Here is a 25,715-nt window from a genome sequence, read left to right on the forward strand (position 1 = left end):
TCTGCAGTAGATTGCAACTCCACACCCTTTGGCAGTTCTATCTTGGCTGAAAATGTTGTAGTTGGAGATGGAAATTTCAGAATTTTTGGTGGCCTTCCTAAACCAGGATTCAGACACGGCTAGGAGATTAGGGTTGGCGGAGTGTGCTGAAGCAGTGAATAAAACAAACTTAGGGAGGAGGCTTCTTAACATGCATGAAACCAAGGCTTTTATGGTTACAGAAGTCAACAAATGATAGCGCCTGGGGACTATGAGTGGAACTGGGGGCTTCAAGGCCTGGGTTAACCTCTACATCACCAGAGGAACAAAGGAGGAGTAGGATAAGGGTACGGATAAAGGCTATAAGAACTGGTCGTCTAGTGCGTTGCGGAAAGAGAATAAAATGAGCAGTTTTCTGGGCGTGGTAGAATAGGGCATAATATACAGACAATGGTATGGTAGGATGTGAGTACAGTGGAGGTAAACCTAGGCGTTGAGTGATGATGAGAGAGGTTTCATCTCTGGAGGCACCAGTTAAGCCAGGTTATGTCTCTGCATGTGTGTGGGGTGGGACAAAATTGCTATCTAAGGCATGTTGTGCGGGACTGAGGGCTCTACAGTGAAATAAAACAATACGAACAGGGCAGATCATATGAATGTAACAATAAAGGACAGAAGAACAGGGCAGATCAAGAGAGAAACAGTAATGACTCTAGTAATCAACTCATGCATCAAAAGCAAATATGATACTCACTACCTAATCATTAATCCTTTAGTCACAAAAATGACTGTCAATACCTAACTTGTAACAGTGGCGTGTGTCCAACTAAACACGTGAACAATGAGCCAATCCGTTAAGAGCCATTCAGGGGGCGGGACTTTGGCTAGATCGTCCAATCCCTGTTAGGGTTTACATGACCTCTCTATACAGAGATTGTTTTACTACTACTAGGCTATCACCGCATTGACACAAAGGCCAGAAAGTAGTGCTGGGGAGTGTAGGATATGATATATCACTGTATTATCCCCCTATCTCAGCCTGTCCGCTATCTCCCAAGCCACTGCCATCAATCTCCCCCTTATTCATCATTAACCTGCTCACCTGACTTTCAGGAAGGTTCCAATCAGGCTGGTGGGGCAGTCCTGTCAGGGAACCCAGTGACCCCATCACTGATGTGGGGAGAGGTAGGCCCTGGGAATGCCACACCTGTGGATGAGTTGGTTGAGTGAGGGGAGGGGGAGTATGTGTGCGTTGGAGGGCGGTGGGGGGGGGGTTTGTGTGTGTGTGTGTGTGTGTGTGTGTGTGTGTGTGTGTGTGTGTGTGTGTGTGTGTGTGTGTGTGTGTGTGTGTGTGTGTGTGTGTGTGTGTGTGTGTGTGTGTGGAGCTGATGCTGGAAACAGGGCAGTAAGAGGGGGGCAATGGCCGCCCGGTCAACTCTATGGGCCAGTTTGTTAAAACTTCTACTGCTGAGTCACTAGGTGAGTAGTTAAGTGATAATGCCAGAGAAACTGGTGTTTGAAGAATATATTGGCCAGTCGTTCGCTCTCAATGTTCCATTGCCATACTGGCTGGCAATGTACTTATCCCTTGCTAGCAAGCTAGCCAATTACGGCTAATTTACAGTCACGTCAAAAAGTGAAGCCAGAATAACAGCAAAGTAGCTGCATTTGCATTTGTTTAAGCTGTTTTCTAGTGACATTTATTTGGATACATCCATAACAATGAGCTAATGAGGTGGGATTTTGCCTGGCATAAAAAATGTGCTAACTTGAACAGACGAGCTAGCCAACAACACAGCTAACACAAACACTTTAAACTGAAGCTGGAAAGACTGCAAACTAGCTGCACTTTGTTTCGTTTTACCATTTTTTCAATTTACATTTCTTAGTATATATCCATAAAAAATTATGCCAGCTGATTCATGATTTCAACTGGCTGAGAAATGCTTTAACTACCCATTCAAGTACATATTACCTCAATTAGCCCGACTAACCGGTGCCCCCCGCACATTGGCTACCCCGGACTATTTGCGTTGTGTTTATTTTTTTTACATTTCTTTACTAATCTATTGTTTACCTAATACCAATTTTTTTACTTAAAAATGGTACTGTTGGTTAGGGAGGAGGCTTCTTAACATGCATGAAACCAAGGCTTTTATGGTTACAGAAGTCAACAAATGATAGCGCCTGGGGACTAGGAGTGGAACTGGGGGCTTCAGGGCCTGGGTTAACCTCTGCATTTCTACAGTAAGCATTTCACTGTAAGGTTTTATATTCGGGCATGTGACAAATAACCTTTGATTTGGTTTGATATGTCTCGTCCGACTCCAGACACATTCATTACTATGGGACAGCTGGAGATCGAATTTGAATATTGAAACAATGTTGCAAATGTCGGAGAGACAGAAAGCAAGGTTTATACAAATCTCCGCTGTTGAAAACTAAATGTTTGTCTAAGAGAAATGTGAGATAATGTCTAGATGCTTTTTATGTGGGGAACAAGTTTTTAAACTTCTTGGCTTGGCTGATGAGACAGTAGATTGCGCAGTCAGATCCAACAGAGTAAATAGGCATTTTAACGTCATAGATTTAGATGGTGGTAACATGTGGAACAGACACCGTCTGGAATGCGTTTTTAATTAGACCCACCCATTGTATAATACTGTACACACACCCTATGTTTGTACTCACTGAATGGAAGTGTTGAGAAAGTTGAGACATTTTTTGTTGAAATTTGTGAATTTCTGTTGATGTTCTTTCTCTATTTCATACGTACATACACACACAAATATGCATTAACACACACCCACTCACTGAAACACACATACCCACTCATTGAAACACACACACACTGTCTTTCACCGCGAATACCACACGTCCTACTCAGACCTCATCAATACTCAACTGACGTGTGTGTTCTACCAGAGATTCTCCTTCCTTTCACAGCACCATGTTCCCTATCTATATTTCTATCTACTGAATGCATTTCCCTGATCCCTGGAGCTCCTTGTTTCCTCCAATTCCCACTGGGATAATTCCCTCAGTTTCTACATCTAAGACTAAAACAGGGGAAACTGGAGCAGTGTGCCTCTTGACATTAATAGGTTATTTGAAGGAATTCACCGTAGAGTAGCTAAGCTAACGGCTAGCTAAGCTAATGGCTCGCTAGCGCCATACATTCTGTAGTAACGTCTAGCTAAGCTAACAGATAGCGCCAAACATTTAGCGCCAAACATTTAGCGCCAAACATTTAGCGCATACGTAAGTTACAAGGGGATTAATAGGCCATAGCGATTGGGCCATTATCAAACTGAGATGCATTTCGATCTGCAATAAAGATTTAAGGGTGTGTATGGCTGTCTGGCTATTATATTTGCTTCTTTACAGTGAAATGGCTGGAGAGGAGCAGGCAGAGGAGTTGAAGAGAGAAGGAGAGGAAGGGAAAGGAAAGGAAAGGAAAAGTGAGGGGTTGAATGAGACATTTGGGAAAGCACTCGAGAAAGCACTTTCTAAAACACTATATTGGTCCTCAAAATGACACCAATACCCAATTCAATCCCACTCCAATCACACACAGCCAGACAGTGATGCATTTTTTCCCCTACTGTGTTATTGACTTATTTATTGTTTACTCCATGTGTAACTCGGTGTTGTTGTCTGTTCACACTGCTATGCTTTATCTTGGCCAGGTCGCAGTTGTAAATGAGAACTAGCCTACCTGGTTAAATAAAGGTGAAATAAAATATAAATAAATAAAATTAGCATCAATGATGCATCAATGATGCATTAGCATTACGTCACAACACTTCCTTGTTCTTTCGAGTGGGGGGGGGGGGGGTGTGATTGGCCTGTTGATGAGCCAGTGGGGACAGGCTTTTATGTGTCAGAATAAGGCATGAAGGCTCAATTTGCTCGCCCCTCGTCAACCTCGAAGACCGCCGGGACCTGCGCCGGGCGGCTATGAAAGAGAATTAAACAGGAACGGCGTCCATTCGGGGATATATTAAGTAAAATCCGACTTAAAACCGGCGGCAGTTGTTGTTACTAAGCAGGTAGTCGAGGAGGCAGGTCCCGTCGCCCAAGGACGGGTCGGTTGGTTGGCGAGCTCGTCAGGTGCTCCGAAGACGCAGAGAGGACAGGAAAAGCGCCTTAGGTCTGATTAAATAAACAAGAGAGACAAGGCTCGCCGGCGGATCACAGAGCCGTCTTGTTACTTATGCTAGCTGAAATGCACTAGGGTCTGATCCTAAGGTGAAGGGAAATGCATTTACATCCATTGATTCTGTCTGTGGCATGACGATGTCGGCGTTATTAAGTGCCAGGGCAGTGGAGGACATTCAGAGGCAGAGGGGTTATATCCACAAGAATAATCACGAGAACATCGTGAAATCGTGAAAATGGACACAGGCGAGAGCTTTTTCACAATGGTGACTAATCTAGTATGTCAAACAAAACAAACAGAAGATTGCACAGTGTATTTGGTACATTCATGTAAATGCACACACACCTGCAATTTGCATTGGTGGATTGTTAATTAATCTCCCTCTCTTTCTCCCTCTGCTTTTTTTTGCCAGTTCATGACTGGGGTGAAATTCTATCCATACCACACTGCAGTAACAGCGTTGTAAAGTGGCTATATAGAGGCAGGTAGGGCACACCACTGTGAAAGCAGACACTAAGGGGTTGTATTAGGTGACTGTGTTTTGGTTAATCATGACCTGGATTTTTACCTTCATTACAGAAATTAGAATTTGCCCCAAAATGAAAGCAATTGTCTGAGGATGGTGACATATAAAGTGAAAAGGGGGCAGTTTGCTTTAAAATCCAGGTCATGTGACATGATTAACCAAAACGCAGGGCCCATGAGCCCCTTTCCTCACCCCTTCTGGCCTCCTTTGCCACTTTTTAAAGCCCCCCTCCAGGCGGAACCAAATGCCTTTCAATGAGTTGACCTCAAAGGGCACAGCCACGCTCCCAGGCCTGTGCTCTCTCACCTATCTAATGCCATCAGAATTCAATGAGCTGTTAACTCCTAGACCTAACACAGCTAGCTAGCACTTCATGTTTTTGTTTGTTTTAGCACTTCATGGTTAGAGTTAATATACAGTGAGACATTCTGAAAAGAAGCACGTGCTAGGCAGTTTGGCGCGATGGAATTGACAGAAGCATTTGACATTTGAAAAGAAAGAAAGAATAAAAGTAGGTCAAATAAATATACTAAAGGTGTTGTACATTTGGTTGTCTCTCTGATGTAACCTTTGCAACAGACTGGTCAGCTCCTCTCCTTTACTCTTCTCCATCTTTTCCCTCTCCTCCCTTTCTCTTTTGCCGATGGGTAGCTGGTCCTGGGGATGGTACTGCTGGCGCTGGTGAGGGGAGTAACTGGTTTGCATTCAGCATGTACTTTTACGGCCCTGCTAATTACATGCATGCGAGAGTGAGCGGGGGCACGTCAAAACCTCCCTGTTTATGATAAAGTGACAGAAAATCATTGGGGGGTCAAGTATCCCCCTCTCCTTCTAAACTCCTGGAGCAGTAGAAATCCCGCCCAGAGTGGAAACCTCGACACCTAATGAGACCATTAAAGCCGAGCTCCCATCAATATATTTCTTTCATTCTTTTTCGGACAAAATTTGAATTGATAATTCAACAAGAGTGCCAGGGGATGTATATTTTCTGTGTGAAGGACAGTTAATCCATAGTGTCATTTTTTCCCTCGTTTTTTTCTCACTCCCTCTATCTTCACACCTTCCATTCCCATCTTCTTCCTGCCTCCCCTGTTTGATGATGGAACAGACAGAGTGCTGACTACAGAATTTGGTTTTTATCTTCATCACCCCTTTAATCTCTCACTCTCTCTGTGATTTTACTCCTCTGTCAGTGTAAATTGGAGGTTCAGTTATTTGGCTATGTTAGCAGCCTTAACATGGCAATAAGTAACATGGCATCCCACTGGGCACACACTGTTTTTGTGTTGCCTGTCAAAGTCGGCTTGATTTACAAGAGCATTGCTTCATTGAATCTTTCTCATGTACCAAAGGGTAGAAATAATAATGAAATGGAATAAACGGGAGGAGAAAGAACACAATATTGAGGCAATCAGTCTTATTCAAAACAGGTACATCCGTCTAATGGTTTGTTATCGATTGGTTGTCGGAAGCTGCATTGAAGGGGAAAAGACTCGCAAAGCTGTCTGAAATAATTTCCCTGATCAGAACAGTTTCGCACTGGTGATATGCAATAGCGAAGACAGTGGGTTGAAATAATCTCTATCAGGAGTTAGGGTCCAGAAAGAGGGCATAACAGTGCTGACAACTTGGCAGAGGAAACTCTCTTATTTATATATCCTATAACACTGGCCACAGTCTTGAAGTGAACACTCCTACACTTCTAAAGAATGCCTGGGATCACAAATGCCTGTGGACACCAATGACATTCATGCCAGGTGCCACCACAGCATGTGTGGTCGATTTTAATAACAGAGAGATATGAATGAGAGGATGAGGGAGAGGCAAGTGGGAGAAATACAACAAAGAAAGTGGTAGACTCAGGACTCGAGCCCCCCACATAGGGGGGCAAAGTGTTAGTTCGGAGTCGGCAACTCTAGCACTAGACCAGACTCCTGGCCGGCACCTGGCACCCCCATTAAAATGATATAAAGTTGCATTATTCCATCGATGGACACATGTCATGGCTTTTGTCCTCCCCGCGACCTCTAACCTTACCAACAGTCAACCATTTTGACAAGCAAGAGTGTCCATTTTGGCTCTCACTGTGTTTTGATTGATTGATACCCCCTTTGTCTAAATGCGTCTCTCCCTCTTGGCCCTCCTGGCCCTTGTTTCCAACACTTGCTCCGGCCTGCAGGTTTAGGTTACACTCACCGAAGAGTGATGTGGAGATTTTTTCCACAGGGGGGTGAGAAGACAGTGAGCTCCACAGATGGCTTTGTTACTTTAAATACACTAGCACAAGCGGGGAAAGGCAAGAGGAGGTGTGTGTGTAAGTATGCACAAGTGTGTGTGTGTATGTGTGTGTGCATCTGTGCGCAAGTGTGTGCGTCCAGAGAAAAAGAGACACGACTAGAGCACCTGTCGGATCATCTGTGCTTAAACCATTTAATCACTGTCTCCAGTTACCGCTGGTTCTTCTCTGTTCTCTGCCGGTTCTCTGGGATCCTATAACCACATTGTGAGAGGGATCCGTCATGAGCCGACCAGCACAAAGAGCAAAGGGAAGGAGTATCCGGCCACCTGACTGCCATAGCTCACATCACATTGGCCACATGGATGCCCTTATATACAATCATCCAGGGTGGGCACTCACTGGGCAGGCCATGGTGGCACACGCCAGCTGGCAGGGACTTGATGCCAGGGTGCCGATTTGTGATGCACCAAGGGACGCATCACGTTAGGAAAATTCCTTAAATAAACAACTTATTTTACATCACAGCTTTTGTCGCAAACAGCAGGCAGTCTGAATTTCAGTCGACAAGCGTCAGTATGCGTTTTTGTAACAATGATCATGACGCAATAGTTGTCGTATGCTGTTGTACTCTACTCCTTTACATAATATTAGCACTCATCTACAGTGCCTTGCGAAAGTACTCGGCCGCCTTAAACTTTGCGAACTTTTGCCACATTTCAGGCTTCAAACATAAAGATATAAAACTGTATTTTTTTGTGAAGAATCAATAACAAGTGGGACACATGACGTGGAACGACATTTATTGGATATTTCAAACTTTTTTAACAAATCAAAAACTGAAAAATTGGGCATGCAAAATTATTCGGCCCCTTTACTTTCAGTGCAGCAAACTCTCTCCAGAAGTTCAGTGAGGATCTCTGAATCATCCAATGTTGACCTAAATGACTAATGATGATAAATACAATCCACCTGTGTGTAATCAAGTCTCCGTATAAATGCACCTGCATTGTGATAGTCTCAGAGGTCCGTTAAAAGCGCAGAGAGCATCATGAAGAACAAGGAACACACCAGGCAGGTCCGAGATACTGTTGTAAAGAAGTTTAAAGCCGGATTTGGATACAAAAAGATTTCCCAAGCTTTAAACATCCCAAGGAGCACTGTGCAAGCGATAATATTGAAATGGAAGGAGTATTAGACCACTGCAAATCTACCAAGACCTGGCCGTCCCTCTAAACTTTCAGCTCATACAAGGAGAAGGCTGATCAGAGATGCAGCCAAGAGGCCCATGATCACTCTGGATGAACTGCAGAGATCTACAGCTGAGGTGGGAGACTCTGTCCATAGGACAACAATCAACAGTCGTATAATTGCACAAATCTGGCCTTTATGGAAGAGTGGCAAGAAGAAAGCCATTTCTTAAAGATATCCATAAAAAGTGTCGTTTAAAGTTTGCCACAAGCCACCTGGGAGACACACCAAACATGTGGAAGAAGGTGCTCTGGTCAGATGAAACCAAAATTGAACTTTTTGGCAACAATGCAAAATGTTATGTTTGGCGTAAAAGCAACACAGCTCATCACCCTGAACACACCAACCCCACTATCAAACATGGTGGTGGCAGCATCATGGTTTGGGCCTGCTTTTCTTCAGCAGGGACAGGGAAGATGGTTAAAATTGATGGGAAGATGGATGGAGCCAAATACAGGACCATTCTGGAAGAAAACCTGATGGAGTCTGCAAAAGACCTGCGACGGGAATGGAGATTTGTCTTCCAACAAGACAATGATCCAAAACATAAAGCAAAATCTACAATGGAATGGTTCAAAAATAAACATATCCAGGTGTTAGAATGGCCAAGTCAAAGTCCAGACCTGAATCCAATTGAGAATCTGTGGAAAGAACTGAAAACTGCTGTTCACAAATGCTCTCCATCCAACCTCACAGAGCTCGAGCTGTTTTGCAAGGAGGAATGGGAAAAAATCTCTCGATGTGCAAAACTGATAGAGACATACCCCAAGCGACTTACAGCTGTAATTGCAGCAAAAGGTGGCGCTACAAAGTATTAACTTAAGGGGGCTGTATAATTTTGCACGCCCAATTATTACGTTTTTGATTTGTTAAAAAAGTTTGAAATATCCAATAAATGTCGTTCCACTTCATGATTGTGTCCCACTTGTTGTTGATTCTTCACAAAAAAATACAGTTTTATATCTTTATGTTTGAAGCCTGGAATGTGGCAAAAGGTCGCAAAGTTCAAGGGGGCCGAATACTTTCGCAAGGCATTGTATCTCCATATGCAACCTTCTTTTCATGTTTCGGAGAGAATTTTCTTACTGTCAAATTATGACAGTCAAATTACGCTAATGACTATTCAAACAATTCATAATGTACAATAATGAATAATGCACAAATACTATCAGCTAATATTTGCACAAATGTAAATGGCTACCAGTCACATTTATCGGGCTTGACAAATGATTGAAAGACTTGCCTCTCTATTCAATCAGATCCGCTTTAGCTGACATTCGCATAGTGGTTGTTTTGGCATAATACCTAAATTGGACATTGCCACTGGTTGCACAAGTTCGAACACTGGAATGTGAGATGCAATCTACACCCCAGTGAGGATCAGGATTTCAATTTGAGAGCGGGGTGGGGGTGTGGCAAGTGGGGCGGGTGTGGCTTCGTGACAATGATCACAAGAGCAGCTGCTGACCGACTTCACATCTCCAACACAGTTTCACCTTCAACAGCGCCAAAAACATCTGCTATGCGGCTGTCTGATATCGCCCGGTTAACGCTTGATCTGATTGGTCTATTTCATTGCCGATGTGGTTTTTGTGCATTAGACCTGGGTTACGCTACAGCAGCCCCTGAGGCCACGGCTGCCTTTGGCCTGACTGTTGCAGTGTGTGAGAGATTGTGTCTGTGTACGTTTGTGTTTGTGTGCGTATGTGTGCAGAATACGCATGTGCATGCCTCTGTGCGTGTGTGTGTGCATGCATGCCTGTGTGTGTGAGACAGAGACAGCTTTATAGATGGTCACGGCACAGAAATCCCTGGGAGGGATCGATGGAGAAATGACAGCTCTTTATGGAGGGCTTGTGTAACTCCTTATCTGTGTTTGTGTGCAATGTTTAAATAAGGCCTGGCTGGCTTACTGATCAATACGGATTCTGACCGTGGCAGTTGCTCTTTCTCTCTCCTTACATCGGCCATGCTGCCTGACACTATACTCCTAGGAGAGGAGATATGCCGTAAAATACAAAGTTTATATACCAGTTTTCTCCCACAAGTATATAAATATATCCACAAGATCATCAGGTGCTTGAGCTGAGATAATTTCAATAATTTAAATAAAAATAGGTCATATTATCTGCTTCCAATGGGGTTAGAAATTCTGACTAGATAATGTGAGATGATAAGTGTACCGGTTTCATGAATGTACGAGGCTTTTTCCAAGATAATCACATTTTTGTTTTAAAAAGTAGGTTTGAATTATTTGCTTCAAGTGGGTAAAACATTCTGACTAGGTAACATCAGATAATTTAAAACAATAAAACTAAAACTAAAATAATTGTTTCAAAATAGCTAGCATTGTACAATTTTGTTATTATTTACATTTATTTTGCCCCCTGCTCTCCACTGGGCCCTGGGTAGCCTGTCCTCTCCTCCATGCCCTGGCAGGCCTCAGCCAATAATTGATGGAGAGCATTGGCTATAATAGTGCTGCTGCTGCACCCATTGTGAAACATTAGCATCGTAGCGGATACCATGTACTGTACATAATGATAACCTCAGGCTGGGGCTACAGGGACCTCCAGTCATGTAAACAACTATTCTGATGCTGCTCTATAGGTCCACTACAGGGCCCCCCTCCTCCCTACACATATGCACAAACACACACGCGCTAGGCGTTGGACGGCTTGTGTGTGTAATGAACTTAAGTCCATTGATCGGGAATGAGAGGCGTTGCGAGCGGTCTGCTTGTCCCAGCAGGAACTGCGCAGCGCTCATAAATGTTTGAGTGGACCCACGCTCTGCTCCTTATGCACTACTGTTCCTGTTTAGGTATCCGCTTCAAATGAATCCGCTTCAATTCAGGTGATGGACAGCTCGGGGTTAGGAGGAGTGATTATTTCAATATTTCTCCCTAATTTTTGTTAGAGGCAGGGTGGGTTTGAAGAGAATTCGGTGTGGAAAAGTTACACATAAACACTTAAATATGGCCAAATGCCTTGCAAACAAGCACCTGGGAGAGAAAAAATGCTGGCCTTAAAAACAATCCAGCCTTGCAAATATGTTTGTATGCTTATTTGTTTCCCTGCAATGTTGTTCTCTTATGTTCTCATGCAAACGTGCATCCTGTGAACAGAGGCCCAGAAGGCCCCAGCAGAAGAATAGGTATTATAATATATAGATATTATGATAGCATTGTCTATCAATGATGATTGATAGTCAATGGTGACAACATCGTGATGTGACAGACGATGGTTTAGCGCAGGGATATTCAACTCTGGTCCTGGAGTACCGCAGGCACTTCATGTTTTTGATTTAACCGACCTGGAAGACCAGGTGTGTTGAATTTAGGCAATCATTGAACTGATCAATTAACTCAGTTGGTCAGGTGTGGTGCCTAGTTGGAACAAAATGTTGCAGTACTTGCGGCACTCCAGGAACAGGGTTGCCTATCCATGGTTTAGACTATTTGAACTTGACTGGCACTGTGCAGTAAAGAACGAAGTTCTATCTCTAAAAAAGTTGTTTGAATAGCCTAAAAGTAAAAGGTAGCGAGGGTACTAATAAATGAGAGAGAGCAGACAATATACACTATGACAAGTTTCTTATTAAGAAAGAAGTTATCCATGCAGACTGGGAAAATCCTTCCATGAAAGGTTGAAAACCAATAACCATCCTTCTACTAGGCCTATCATAAATGCTTTAAGACAAGTTACAGTTATGAACAGTTGCTTATTTCCCAAATATTCTAGCCTAAGGTGTGCTCTAAAGTTGCCGCTTTTAAAAATAACAATAATGAAAGTCTATAGGACATGAGAGTTTTTTTTTATAAAAAGGAAACGTAATAGAGCTAATCACAGGCAGAATCCTAGAGGAAAATCTGGTTCACACTGCTTTCCAACAGACACTGTGAGATGACTTCACCTTTCAGCAGGACAATAACCTAAAACACAAGGCCAGATCTATACTGGGGTTGCTTACCAAGAAGACAGTGAATGTTCCTGAGTGGTCAGAGTTACAGTGCTTGAAAATCTATGGCAAGACCTGAAAATGGTTGTTTAGCAATGATCAACAACCAATTTGACAGAGCTTGAAGAATTTTGAAAAGAGTAATGGGAAAATGTTGCACAATCTAGGTGTGGAAATCTCTTAGAGCCATACCCAGAATGACTCGCAGCTGTAATCGCTGCCAAAGGTGCTTCTACAAAGTACTGCCTCAGGGGTGTGAATACTTATGTAAATGAGATAATAATCACAATAGGACAAAGGTTGACATCGGCCAACCATAGTGCACATATCACTTAAGAAGCATCTGACTTGTCGGGAGCATGTTCTAGGGGCTAGCGGTGATGCAGGGGTCTAACCGGGAGGCAAACACAGCCTTATGCAGCCCTGGTAATAAAAGTTGAGCATTGATTTTCTGTAGCTGCTTGTAACTGTTAATGTTGATACATCAATAGCCGCGCAAGGAAAGCACCGGAGCTTAATGGGAGGGCCGAGAATGTTGGAAATATGGCAGAGGTGTCTGCCACTAAATCACGGAATCTATCCCGACGATCGATAAGACAGTAACTACAAGTGTCCCTCTGCTTTCCTAATGTTTTATAATAAACTGACAGGCTTGTAATAAGGCCTAGGATAGAGGGAGCGCAACGGTTTCTCCCTGCACCAACATCAATAGCTCATTCACACTTAAATCACACCCGGCGTAAAGAAGAGGAGGAAAGAAGGAGAGAGAAGAAGGGAAGAGGATATTTTTTATAAGAAAACTTTACAGGGCATCTGTCTGCTCAGTGTGGCCCACTAAAGCTGGACAGTGTGTTGATGAAAGCAGACAAAGATTACAGGACATTCGCTGTAGTACTCTCTGCCTGTCATCTGTAGTGTGAGTTAAGATTGCGTTAAATTCTACTGCATCCGAACAGACATTATGGTTGCGTTGGATAGGCCTCCACTTCTCATCAGTTTTTTAGTGGATGGGATTGTAGTACAGTCTACACACTAAAGTAGCAGTTCCTGAAACTGTTAGGAAGTTGATGTAGCAATGTTTTTGTCTGTTTGTGTCTGGGGTTGGAAGCAAAATTATTTTCCAATCTTTTCGTTTGTGTTTATTATTTTTTTCGTTCCGTTCCAGCAAAAAAAGTTCTGACCCGGTTCGAACCAAAGAAAGTTACAGTTTGTATTGTTCCTTTCTGTTCCTTTATAAACCTCTGAAATCTACATTGTTTTACATTTAGCTCAACATTAAATTACTTCACCAATGGATAGAGAAGCTTGGTACGGAGCGGGCAAACTATGTACAGTGCATTCGGAAAGTATTCAGACCTCTTGAATTTTTTCACATTTGGTTACATTACAGCCTTATTCTTAAATGGATTAAATTGTTGTTTTTCGTCAACAATCTACACACAATACCTCAAATGTATTAAAAATAAAAAACTGAAATATCACATTTTACAAATATTCAGACCCTTTACTTTGTTGAAGCGTCTTTGGCAGCGATTACATATCTTCTTGGATATGACGCTACACCTGTATTTGGGGAGTTTCCCCCATTATTTTCTACAGATCCTCTCTAGCTCTGTCAGGTTGGATGGGGAGCATTGCTGCACAGCTACTTTCAGGTCTCTCCAGAGATATTCGATTGGGTTCAAGTCTGAGCTCTGGCTGGGCCACTCAAGGACATTCCGAGACTTGTCCGGAAGCTACTCCTGCGTTGTCTTGGCTGTGTGCTTAGGTTGATGTCCTGTTGGAAGGTGAACCTTCACCCCAGTCTGAGATCCTGAGCGCTCTGGAGCAGATTTTTATCAAGGATCTCACTGTACTTTTCTCCGTTCATCTTTCCCTCGATCCTGACTAGTCTCCCAGTCCCTGCTGCTGAACAACATCCTCATAGCATGATACCGCCATGCTTCACCGTAAAGATGGTGCCATGTTTATTGAGTCCTTTAGGTGCCTTTTGGCAAACTCCAAGCATGCTGTCATGTGACTTTTACTGAGGAGTTGCTTCCGTCTGGCCACTCTACTTTAAAGGCCTGATTGGTGTGTGCTGCAGAGATGGTTGTCCTTCTGGAAGCTTCTCCCATCGCCACAGAGGAACTATAGAGCTCATTTGAGTTCTTGGTCACCTCCCTGACCAAGGTCATTCTCCCCCATTTGCTCAGATTGGCCAGGCGGTCAGCTCTAGGAAGAGTCTTGGTGTTTCCAAACTTCTTCTTGGGGACCTTCAATGCTGCAGAAATGTTTTGGTACCCTTCCCCAGACCTGTTCCTCGACACAATCATGTCTCAGAGCTCTACGGGCAATTCCTTCGACTTCATGGCTTGGTTTTTGCTCTGACATGTACATTCAACTGTGGCACCTTATATAAACAGATGTGTGCCTTTTTAAATAATGCCCAATCAATTGAATTTACCACAGGTGGACTCCAATAAAGTTGTAAAAACATCTCAAGAATGATCAATGGAAACAGGATGCACCTGAGTTTAATTTCAAGTCTCATAGCAAAGGGTCTGAGTACTAAATAAGGTATTTCTGTTTTTTTATTTTATTACATTTGGAAGAATATCTAAAAACCTGTTTTCGCTTTGTCAATATGGGGTAATGTGTGTAGATTGACGAGGAAAAAGTTTTATTTAATTGATTTTAGAATAAGGCTGTAACGTAACAAAATGTCGAGGTGTCTGAATACTTTCCAAATTGATTAGACAGACAAGTGTGGTGTAGGGTTTGAGATGCGACTGAAATTTTGCGGGTGAGTAGAGCACTGGGCATGAAGCACTGGGCATCTTGTTGTTATGACATGCATTATCTGAATTCGGACCAAAGAATTATACCTACGGAGGAGAGGCTTCTATGAAGGAACTTTGAATACCTTTGAACATCGGAGAGTTGGCTTAACTAATGTTGGACCAGAGCTAGGTCTTGATCATGACTCTCAGTTCCATTACATTACACATAATGCCACGTAGCATTTTCCTGAACTAGACCAGAGGTAGCTAAGTTAGCTAGCTAACAGGCTTGTGTGTACAGAGCGGCACCAGAATTAAAATACATATTTTGGTAGTTAATAAATCCAATGTGAAACGTGATAACTATAGTATCCTTACCTATCATTGAAAAAGTAAAAAATCTGAATAATTTCTGAATCATGCTTGTAACGAAAGTAGCTATAGTAGACTATGCTTCGGAGGGAGTAGTACGGACAGGTAGCTTACACACACACACTGGCAAAGATTTTCAGCTGGTAGGCAGACACTTGAATATGTTTTTAAGTGACAAAGTGAGGGCTTTGCCTAGGCGCTTTTTGTGGGGAAAAAACTCCCAGAATGTAAAAAACGTTATTAACCTGTTCCCATGCTTTTAAAATAATGGTTCTGTTCCAGAACAGTATAGATCACTTTCGTTCTCAGTTCTGGTTCTGTTCCTCTAAAATGTTGGTTATTTTACCATTTTTGGTAGTGTTCCCTGAACCGGTTCCAACCTCTGGTTTGGTTATCATACAGTATCTTCACTACATTTAATGGAAAGGAGTGTTTAAAACAGGCTGTACCTGTATTCATTCCCAGATCATTTGCATAATCGAAAAATCGAATGCATAATGTATTTTGCTAACACACTGAACTAGGCTCCATTATTTCTCTCAGGACCCCCTTGTAACACAATTATGATGTGTGTGTGTGTGTTTTTTTAACCATTATCACACCTTTATCAGCAGAAAGTGCTAGGGTCCAGCGTTTTACAAAGTACAGGTAACTGCCAAAATAAAGGAAACACTTGAGTAAATGAGCAATGGAAAGTACTGTATATTGAAAGCAGGTGCTTCCACACAGGTGTGTTTCCTGAGTCAATTAAACAATTAACATCCCATTATGTTTAGGCTGCACCTAGGGGTCTCAAAGGAGCATAGGGGGTTTAAAGGGTGTGAGTGTGCATCCCTTCGAGTTCCAGACACTTGTGGAATCTATGCCAAGGCGCATTGAATCTGTTCTGGCGGCTGGTGGTAGCCCAATGTCCTATTAAGATACGTTGGTGTTTCCTTTATTTTGGCAGTTAACTGTAGGAGCCGAGTATTGAAATCGAAACGGAATCGGGGCTTAATTTCCAGAGCGTTCTGAATGTTAGGCAAAAGGGAGAGAATGTAAGGCAAGAGCTACAATTTCGCCCCAAACTCCTTTTTTAATCAACAACAGCCTGAATCGGAATCAGTAATGGCCATTAATAGTGGCAACATGGAGATCTGGTGCTTTTACAGCTTGATAAAGTCTGAAAGCCTTTTAGAAGGTCTCAATACAGAGCTTGCTTTTCAAAGTGGGAGCCCGACAACGAACAACTGTGGGTTTGCTTTTTTACAAAGAGAGAGGGATGAAAATCAAGAAATACTAGATTCATTGCTTAGGGGGTTGCTGCTACCTTGTACTGTTAAAATAAAGGAAAATGTCAGGACACTCAACTAGAAGCCAATTGAGGCTTTTATGGTGACTAAGTTCAAGCATATGTCAAGAAAGCATTTTTATGCAACAGTCTCATATGTGGCTCAGTTGGTAGATCATGGTACGAAACTGGTAGGAAAAAGTATGTCAAATATACACTCACTACTGTAAGTTGCTCTGGATAAGAGTGTCTGCTAAATAAAAATGTTAACAAAACAAAGTACCAAAACTGAAGAGAAGTGAGAAGATATTGAGGGAATATGTTTAAGAAGTAAGCACACACACACAATCGTGGTTTATATGGGTATTGATCACGTTAACGCCACACGCGACTTCACCGCCTCCAAATGTTAATCAATCCTGACTGAATTCCAAATTATTTGATTTGTTTCAGGAAATGAATATTTGCGAGGCATTATGTGAGCCCGGGTTGTGCATGCATTAGTGAACTCCCCAACTCATTGGCCGGGATCAGAGCATTGATTGGGGAAGCAGAGGAGCAAGGCTTGTAGCTTAATTAGGACATACCTGTCTGGGAATTACATGTTTTCTTCTCGCTTTCAGGGAGCAGTGTATGTGTGTGTGCCTGCATGCGTGTGTGAGAGAGAGAGAGAAAAGGAGTTTTTTCTTTCAACAGGGTTTACCACGTTTGTGTTGTTTCAGCAGATTGGTGTCTGACCTCGTGGAACCCAGAGCGAGAGGCTTCACGTGACGTGCTAAACATGTTAATGAGAGATGCTAGCTAGTGCAGGGGAGAGGGCGGAAGGGTGGAGGGGATGAGAGGAAGGCAGGGAGGGAGAGAGGGATAGAGGGGAGGTGGGATGGGTGGAAGGGTTGAGACAGGTTATTCCAGAACTGATTTCAGATCAGATCTATTCAAACGTCTGAAGAGCGTAGGAAACTGTGGGGTAAAACCTTTTTTGCACTATTGGTTAGAGCCTGTAAGTAAGCATTTCACTGTAAGGTCTACACCTGTAGACCTTACGGCGCACGTGACAAATACACTTTGATTTGATTTGACTGTATGTTTATAGTTCCATTGAAAATGATTCAGTATTTCCCATTTGTTTTATGTTTAGGTGGGAGGATCCCCAAACCAACAGCAAAGGCTGCCAACATCCCCCAAAAACGCTCTTTCGGCAAGGGTGCAAAGGAGACTATCTAAATGGGAAGGGACCCGCCTACATATACTAGTAAGGGGAAACACTCCTCGTAAGACTTGAATGGAACACAAACAGTCATCTGAGTAACCTTTACTCCTATAGTTTTTTTCTGGTTCTTTTAGAAAAGAAGCAGAAAAAGGGCCAGATAGTACTAGTGTTATTTAGTGCTCTGCCCACAAATCTGGCCCCCGTTGGGAGCACTTACCAGCGCAGCCTGGCTATCCCTGGCTTTCCTCGCCTCTGACAAGACTGGGGCGGCCTCACACAATTACACATGACAGAGGCTGACCTCGAGCCGTGGGGTCACTGCAGAGCTCCCCTAACTGCACTCTTATGCCACTATTGCCGCATCTGGCATGTAACACACACACACAGATAAACACACAGATATACACACACATATACACACACATATGCACAAGCACGTATGCAAGCAAAACATGCACGCACATGTGCGCACACACACAGACACATACTCACGTTGTTTTGCACATGCACTCAAGCATGCACACTAACTGTGCTTACACCTTGCATTATTGTGGTTGTCGTCATCTGATCACTATCTGATCGAGATGTGTTGCGTCTAATAAAATGTGTCTCTTATTTGCCCACTTCATCCCTATTGTGACCAGATTCCCTGGCCCCTCCCTGTATGCAAATGATTCCAACCTGCCTTGGACCTCCTGTTATGACACAAGCTGTATAAACTGACAGAAAACAGCACACTTTTATAGTCATCAGTCTTACACTCTCATCATTACAGCTTACTTTTGTTATCCAACGACTTAAGACTTGACGTAATAGGCTACTGTCCCGATAACCTCGACCTGTCCACAGATGTACACATAAATATTCGGAGAATCCCTAAAAACTTCACCACACAAATGAGCTGAGGATTTGTGTCCAAAATACAATTATTACACTTAGGCCTTATGCACACAGTAAGAACAGAAACAGGTTACGTTACAGAGTCAGCTACAAAGAGCATCTCTGAATGGTGCAATACATTATCCAAGCAGGCCTGGAAAGGGTTTACATACACTACACGGACAAAACTATGTGAACATGCCTTCAAATTAGTGGATTTGGCTATTTCAGCCACACTCGTTGCTGACAGGTGTATAAAATAAAGCACACAGCCATGCAATGCAAAAATTGGCAGTAGAATGGCCCGTACTGAAGAGCTCAGTGACTTTCAATGTGGCACCTTCATAGGATGCTGCTCCGGTCAACTGTAAGTGCTATTATGGTGAAGTGAAAATGTCTAGGAGCAACAACGGCTCAGCCACGAAGAGGTAGGCAACAGAAGCTCACAGAACGGAATCGCCAAGTGCTGAAGTGCGTAGCTCGTAAAAGTTGTCTGTCCTCGATTGCAACACTCACTACCGCGTTCCAAACTGCCTCTGGAAGCAATGTCAGCACAATAACTGTTCATCTGAAGCTTCATGAAATGGGTTCCCATGGCCAAGCAGCTGCACACAAGCCAAAGATCACCATGCACAATGCCAAGCGTCAGCTGGAGTGGTGTAAAGCTCAACGCCATTGGACTCTGGAACAGTGGAAACGTGTTCTCTGGAGTGATGAATCACGCATCACCATCGGGCAGTCCGACGGACTAATCTGGGTATGGCGGATGTCAGAAGGCTAACTGCCCGAATGCATAGTGTCAACTGTAAAGTTTGGTGGAGAAGAAATAATGGTCTGGGGCTGTTTTTCATGGATTGTGCTAGGCCCCTTAGTTCCAGTGAAGGGAAAACTTAATTCTACAGCATACAATAACATTCTAGACGATTTTGTGCTTCCAACATTGTGGTAACAGTTTGTCGTAACAGAAACCTTTCCTGTTTCAGCATAACATTGCCCCCGTGCACAAAGCGTGGTCCATACAGAAATGGTTTGCCGAGTTCAGTGTGGAAGATCTTGACTGGCCTGCAAAGAGCCCTGACGTCAACTCCATCGAACACCTTTGGGATGAATTGGAACACTGACTCCAAGCCAAGCCCAACATCAGTCCCCGACCTCACTAATGTTCTTGTGGCTGAATGGAAGCAAGTCCCTGCAGCAATGTTCCAACACCTAGAGAAAAGCCTTCCCAGAAGAGTGGAGGCTGTTATAGCAGCAAAAGGGGGATCAACTCCATATTGATGCCAATGATTTTGGAATGAGATGTTCAATGAGCAGTGTACACACAATTTTGGTCATGTAGTGGATGTTGTCTTTATATTATTGTAAATTTGTATTGAAAGAGGCATGCTAGGAGAACGACTGTGGTTTAGGTAAGTGATAATGCCCGAGAAGCTGGCGTTTGGAGGATATATTTATACGGATGTCGTTAGGCCCGAGATGAAGTCGAGGCAAACCATACCTCGACATCGAGGGCATTATCACTTTTATACAACAAGTTATCAACATATTCAAACAATGATTGACATATTTTAATTAAAAAATATATTTTGATGAATTTATTCATACTATTTCAACATTCCACAAGATATAATCCCGACACAAATCAAGGGTTGCTACCCAACCCGGCTGGTCGTTCGTTCATCCTCTATCTATGGACGGGACCCAGTCGTTCATTATAAATGTTCTATTGCCATACTGGCTGGCAACGTTCTTATCGCTTGCTAGCTAGCCAACTACAGCTAACTTACAATCACGTCAAAAACATTGTGGCAGAAAAACAACAAAGTAGCTGCATTTGCAAATGTTTAAGCTGTTTTCTAGTCATATTTATTTGGATACGTCCATAACAATAAGCTAATGAGGCGCGACTTCACCTGGCATAGAACATGTGCTCTCTCATCAGGATACTGTTGTTCAGACGAGCTAGCCAACAACACAGCTAACACAATCACTTCAAACTGAAGCTGGAAAGACTGTAAACTAGATGCACTTTGTTTCGTTTTACTTGTTTTCTATTGATATTTCTTTGTATGTATCCATAAAAATTATGCTGATTCATGATTTCGACTGGTTGAGAAAATCTGCCTGCCTGTCTGTCTCATCCCGACAAGTTCATAACTACTATGTGACAGCTGGAGATCAAATTTGAATATTGAAACAATGTTGCAAATGTCGGAGAGACAGACAGCAAGGTTAATACAAATCTCTGCACGTACGCACGCACGCACGCACGCACACGCGCGCACGCACACACACACACACACACACACACACACACACACACACACACACACACACACACACACACACACACACACACACACACACACACACACACACACACACACACACACACACACACACACACCACACTTTTTCTCGACACCCCACCACCCACCAAGACAAGTGACTCTTCCCAGGTCGAAAACGATGGTCTATCCTCCTCTTTATCGACAGACAGTTTTACAAAGAGTCCGGCGGCGAGCGACATTGACTGATCACGCTGGAGTCGGCACGCTGATAGAAAGCGCAGGAGTTGGAGCTATTGGGCTAGGCTCATGTCAGGCCAGGGGAAATCTACCTTTGATTTCCTTTAAAAGGCTTCATTTGTAAAGGGCTTAAGAGAGGGCTGCGTTTAGGAGAAAAGGTCTGTCCAGGATTGATGTCTGTATGTTCATCGGAGCTGCATTTGACCTTGTGTGGCAAGTTTGTGGAGCAGTGTGTGTGTGTGTGTGTGTGTGTGTGTGTGTGTGTGTGTGTGTGTGTGTGTGTGTGTGTGTGTGTGTGTGTGTGTGTGTGTGTGTGTGTGTGTGTGTGTGTGTGTGTGTGTGTGTGTGTGTGTGTGTGTGTGTGTGTGTGTGTGTGTGTGTGTGTGGTGTGTGGTGTGTGTGCGTGCGTGCGTGCGTGCGTCAAATCAAATGCTAATCTAATTTACTTGTCACATACACAGTTTACAGCAGGTATAAAAGGTGCAAGAGAAATGCTTATGTGCTGGATCCCTCAACAATGCGGTACATTAATCAATAATCAATAATAACGGTGAAAAGAGTCAAGTCAAAAATAACAAGTAGTAGAATGAATAGAAGAGGTAGTGTGCATATGTGGGTGTGTGAGTGGTTAACCTGTCTCACACACACTCGGCCTTGGACTGACTGGTGCTTTTACCTCACATCGATCTCTACCTTTCGGTGATCAGAATTCTACCAGGCATCTCTGAAATAGAGAGCCCCTGACAAAAAAAGCCTTTAAAAGATGTCTATTCTTCTAAATTAAATTCAATCTAAATCTGATTAAAGACGTTGTATATGCTTGAATATACTTGGATTGAGTAATACTAATCTAGAGAATTGACTGTCAATAAAAGGAATAAAAGGTTAGAGTGACACCAACTACTGTATATTATAAACTGGGTGGTTCAAGCCCTGAATGCTGATTGGCTGAATGCTGATTGGCTGAAAGCTGATTGGCTAAAAACATGTATTTTCACAGTTCTAATTATGTTGGTAACCAGTTTATAATTGCAATAAGGCACCTTGGGGGGTTTGTGGTATATAGCCAATATACCACAGCTTATGGCTGTATCCAGGCACTGGAGTATACAACATATACCACATCTCCTCGGGCCTTATTGCCTAATTAACTTGTTACTATGTAAGCAGTGCACATATGTCAAAACAGGAATGCACCCATGCATTTGATAGCTAGTCCAAATTTGCTGGTCAAAATGTAGCTGGGTAAAATATGTGATGTGCAGCTGGCAAAAAAAGGGTGCTCCACTTAGCTTATTGGTACAAGATGGTCACCTATCTATGTAAACACACACACACACACACACACACACACACACACACACACACACACACACACACACACACACACACACACACACACACACACACACACACACACACACACACACACACACACACACACCCATTGTAGGAGCAACTTGTGATCCTGTAAAAAACCAGTATTCACAAAACATCTCAGAGTAGGAGTGCTGATCTAGGATCAGGTCCCTCTCTGTCCATGTAATCTTAGTCATTATGATCTAAAAGGAAAAACTGATCCGACAGTAGATCAGCACTCTTACTCTGACATGCATTAGGAATACGGGCCCAGGTAGCAAGTGTAGGAGTAATAGAGAGATAGTGTTTCACCTCATGTTGCCTTCAGCATTCACCCAGCACGGCACAGGAGTAGTTTCATGCCTCATTTCATTAACTCCCTATTAATTGGCTCCTCAGCTGGAGTTGATGAACTCTAGTACACACAGTATACAAACACACAGAGACACGCACACACTGTATAGTAAAACTTACACTTACAGACACGCGTGCATTCACATGTATATAAAAAACACACACACACACACTCCTCTCGACTGTGGGATGATATTAATCAGAGCACTTCTAATCTCCTGGCTTAATGTTGGTTTCCCGCTTTCTCTCCGTAGCGAACCGTCTAGCGTTCACAGGGGCCCAGGCAGCGCAGAGAACACGCACTGCCGGGGGCGATACACATCCCTCAGGTGAGCCTTTCATTATGGATGATGTTTCCGCCAAATTATTTAGACCATCAACCCCCCAGACCCCCCATCACACCCTCCCAGCCTCCCCTCTCACCCGCCCCTCTGCCACAAACACCCAATAACACAAACATTAATCTCACTAGCTCTGAGCACGGCAAGTCGGCCAGGAGGAAAGCATTTCATTAAGGGGCTTGTGCGAGGGTTGGGGAAGTAAAGCCCTTTTCCAGGTGGAACTGAAGCGTGGGGAGGAAAGGGGGAGAGGTGGAGGAGTGCAGAGGGGTTGGGGGAGGGTCTGCGTTTATTCAAAGGCTTGCTGTTCACTTAGCGATTCCAGGTGGTCAACATAAGCCCCTTGTAAATTGGAGGCGAGAACATGCACACACGTGCACAAACAAACCCGCACACAGACGCGCACCCACACTCACACACACCTATGTGCTGAGTTCAGATGTGGAAATGCAAGTGATATTATAATACTTGTTGACAAACAGCCGAGTACATTACAATTCCAGCAATCTTTCCTGGCAGTAACCATCAACCCTGGAAGTCTGTCTTTGATAGGAGAAACCAGTGTCCACCATGGGGCTAGCCTGAGCATATTACCTTGACTTCAAATGACTTCATTAATGAATGATGTTAAACTACGGGAGTGAGGAGGCATAAGTTACGAACGGGAAACGGTGAGGAAAGTCCCATGGCTGACCAACAAACACACATACAGAGAATATGAGAATATTGAACCTTTCTTAGAGGTGTGTGGTGTGTTTGTCTGTGATTGTCTCCGTGTGTGTGTGTGCGTGGGGGGGGGGTGTATTGTGTGTGTGTGTATGTGTCCGACTGCTCCTGTCTCAGCTTCCAGTATTTATGCTGCAATAGTTTATGTGTCGGGGGGCTAGGGTCAGTCTGTTATATCTGGAGTATTTCTCCTGTCTCATCCGGTGTCCTGTGTGAATTTAAGTATGGTCCCTTTAATTCTCTCTCTCTTTTTCTCCCTCCCTCCATCTCTCTCTCTCTCTCTTCTCTCGGAGGACCTGAGCCCTAGGACCATGCCTCAGGACTACCTGGCCTGATGACTCCTTGTTATCCCCAGTCCACCTGGTCATGCTGCTGCTCCAGTTTCAACTGTTCTGCCTGCGGCTAAGGAAGCCTGACCTGTTCACTGGACGTGCTACCTTGTCCGGGACCTGCTGTTTTGGACTCTCTCTCTACCACACTTGCTGTCTCTAACTCTGAATGATTGGCTATGAAAAGCCAATTGACATTTACTCCTGAGGTGCTATCCTGTTGCATCCTCTACAACCACTGTGATTATTCTTTTCTGACCCTGCTGGTCATCTATGAACATTTGAACATCAACGTTCTGTTATAATCTCCACCCGGCATAGCCAGAAGACGACTGGCCACCCCTCAGAGCCGGGTTCCTCTCTAGGTTTTTTTCCTAGGTTCTGGCCTTTCTAGGGAGTTTTTTCTAGCCACCGTGCTTCTACATCTGCATTGCTTGCTGTTTGGAGTTTTAGGCTGGGTTTCTGTGCAGCACTTTGTGACATCGGCTGAAGTAAAAAGGGCTTTATTTGATCAACATTTGATTAATTGATTGATCCTGCAGCTGCCACAGTACCATGACCACACCACAACCTGCCATCAGGACAGACCACTGCATCCGCAACCCGTGCGACTGACCAAATGGCCAATCGGTTGCAGATAGGGTAAGTGTGTGTGTGTTTGTATGCGTGCATCTATGTGTGTGTGTTTATATGCAGGGCAATTTTAAAACAAAATGTTCTACTATTCCTCACATTTTGCCATTAGCCCAAGAGAGAATTTAGCAGTTTTAAAACAAATTTTCCTACAATTCTACACATTGTAACTGGGTTGTGGGCCCCCTGGAGGTCGGGTGCCCCGGGGCATGTGCCCTGTGTGGCCGTTCGGTGACCCTGCCCTGTTTCTATGTGGCAGTGTGTTATAGTCTCGTTATTACCCGCCCCCCCCCACATCTCTGGCCCCATCTCTCTCCCAAAGTCATCCATACCTTACCTCACCCCTTCTCCCACCCCATCCCTTATCGCAAGACTACCCATCCCTCACAAACTACCCTCTCCCCCTTCTCACTTCTAATCCATACCCCTATATATCCCTCCCCTCCCCCACCCAGCCTCCCTTCTTCCCATCCCTGGGCCTCACCCACACGGAAACAACCCTCTCTCCCCCCCGACCCGTTCAGCCTCCACCCTCTCCACCCTCGGGCCACCTTCTCCTCTCTCACCCAGCCTCCCTTTCCCGGCCTTCCCTCCCCTACCCAGCCTCCTCCAGCCTAGTACTCACCCAAGCTGAACAGCACCAGGAACTTGAGGCAGACAAACTCCCTCTGGTCCAGCTGCAGAGAGCGCAGCTTGCCCACCAGCTCCTGGGCGTGGCTCATCAGGTTGTTGAGAGTGGCTCCGGCTTGGGAGGCAATTACAACGTAATCCACCTGCAGGAGAGGGGGGGAGCACACACAAGCTGTTAGACACTGTGGGGTACACACTAGGCTCATAGGAC

General features: G+C 43.9%; 1 protein-coding gene across 2 annotated transcripts in view; it reads right to left on the reverse strand.

Moving 5' to 3' along the window:
* The window catches only part of LOC123997464 (nuclear receptor subfamily 5 group A member 2), a 99,675-nt gene that overhangs the window by 22,105 nt on the left and 51,855 nt on the right, over window positions 1–25,715 (reverse strand). For both annotated transcript variants that reach the window (XM_046301736.1, XM_046301735.1), the window contains one exon: window positions 25,500–25,647. In XM_046301736.1, the coding sequence (XP_046157692.1) occupies window positions 25,500–25,647 (148 nt within the window). The remainder of the gene's footprint in view (window positions 1–25,499; window positions 25,648–25,715) is intronic.

The sequence above is a fragment of the Oncorhynchus gorbuscha genome, linkage group LG15 (assembly GCF_021184085.1).
Source record: "Oncorhynchus gorbuscha isolate QuinsamMale2020 ecotype Even-year linkage group LG15, OgorEven_v1.0, whole genome shotgun sequence".
In the NCBI taxonomy this organism is placed as follows: Eukaryota; Metazoa; Chordata; class Actinopteri; order Salmoniformes; family Salmonidae; genus Oncorhynchus; species Oncorhynchus gorbuscha.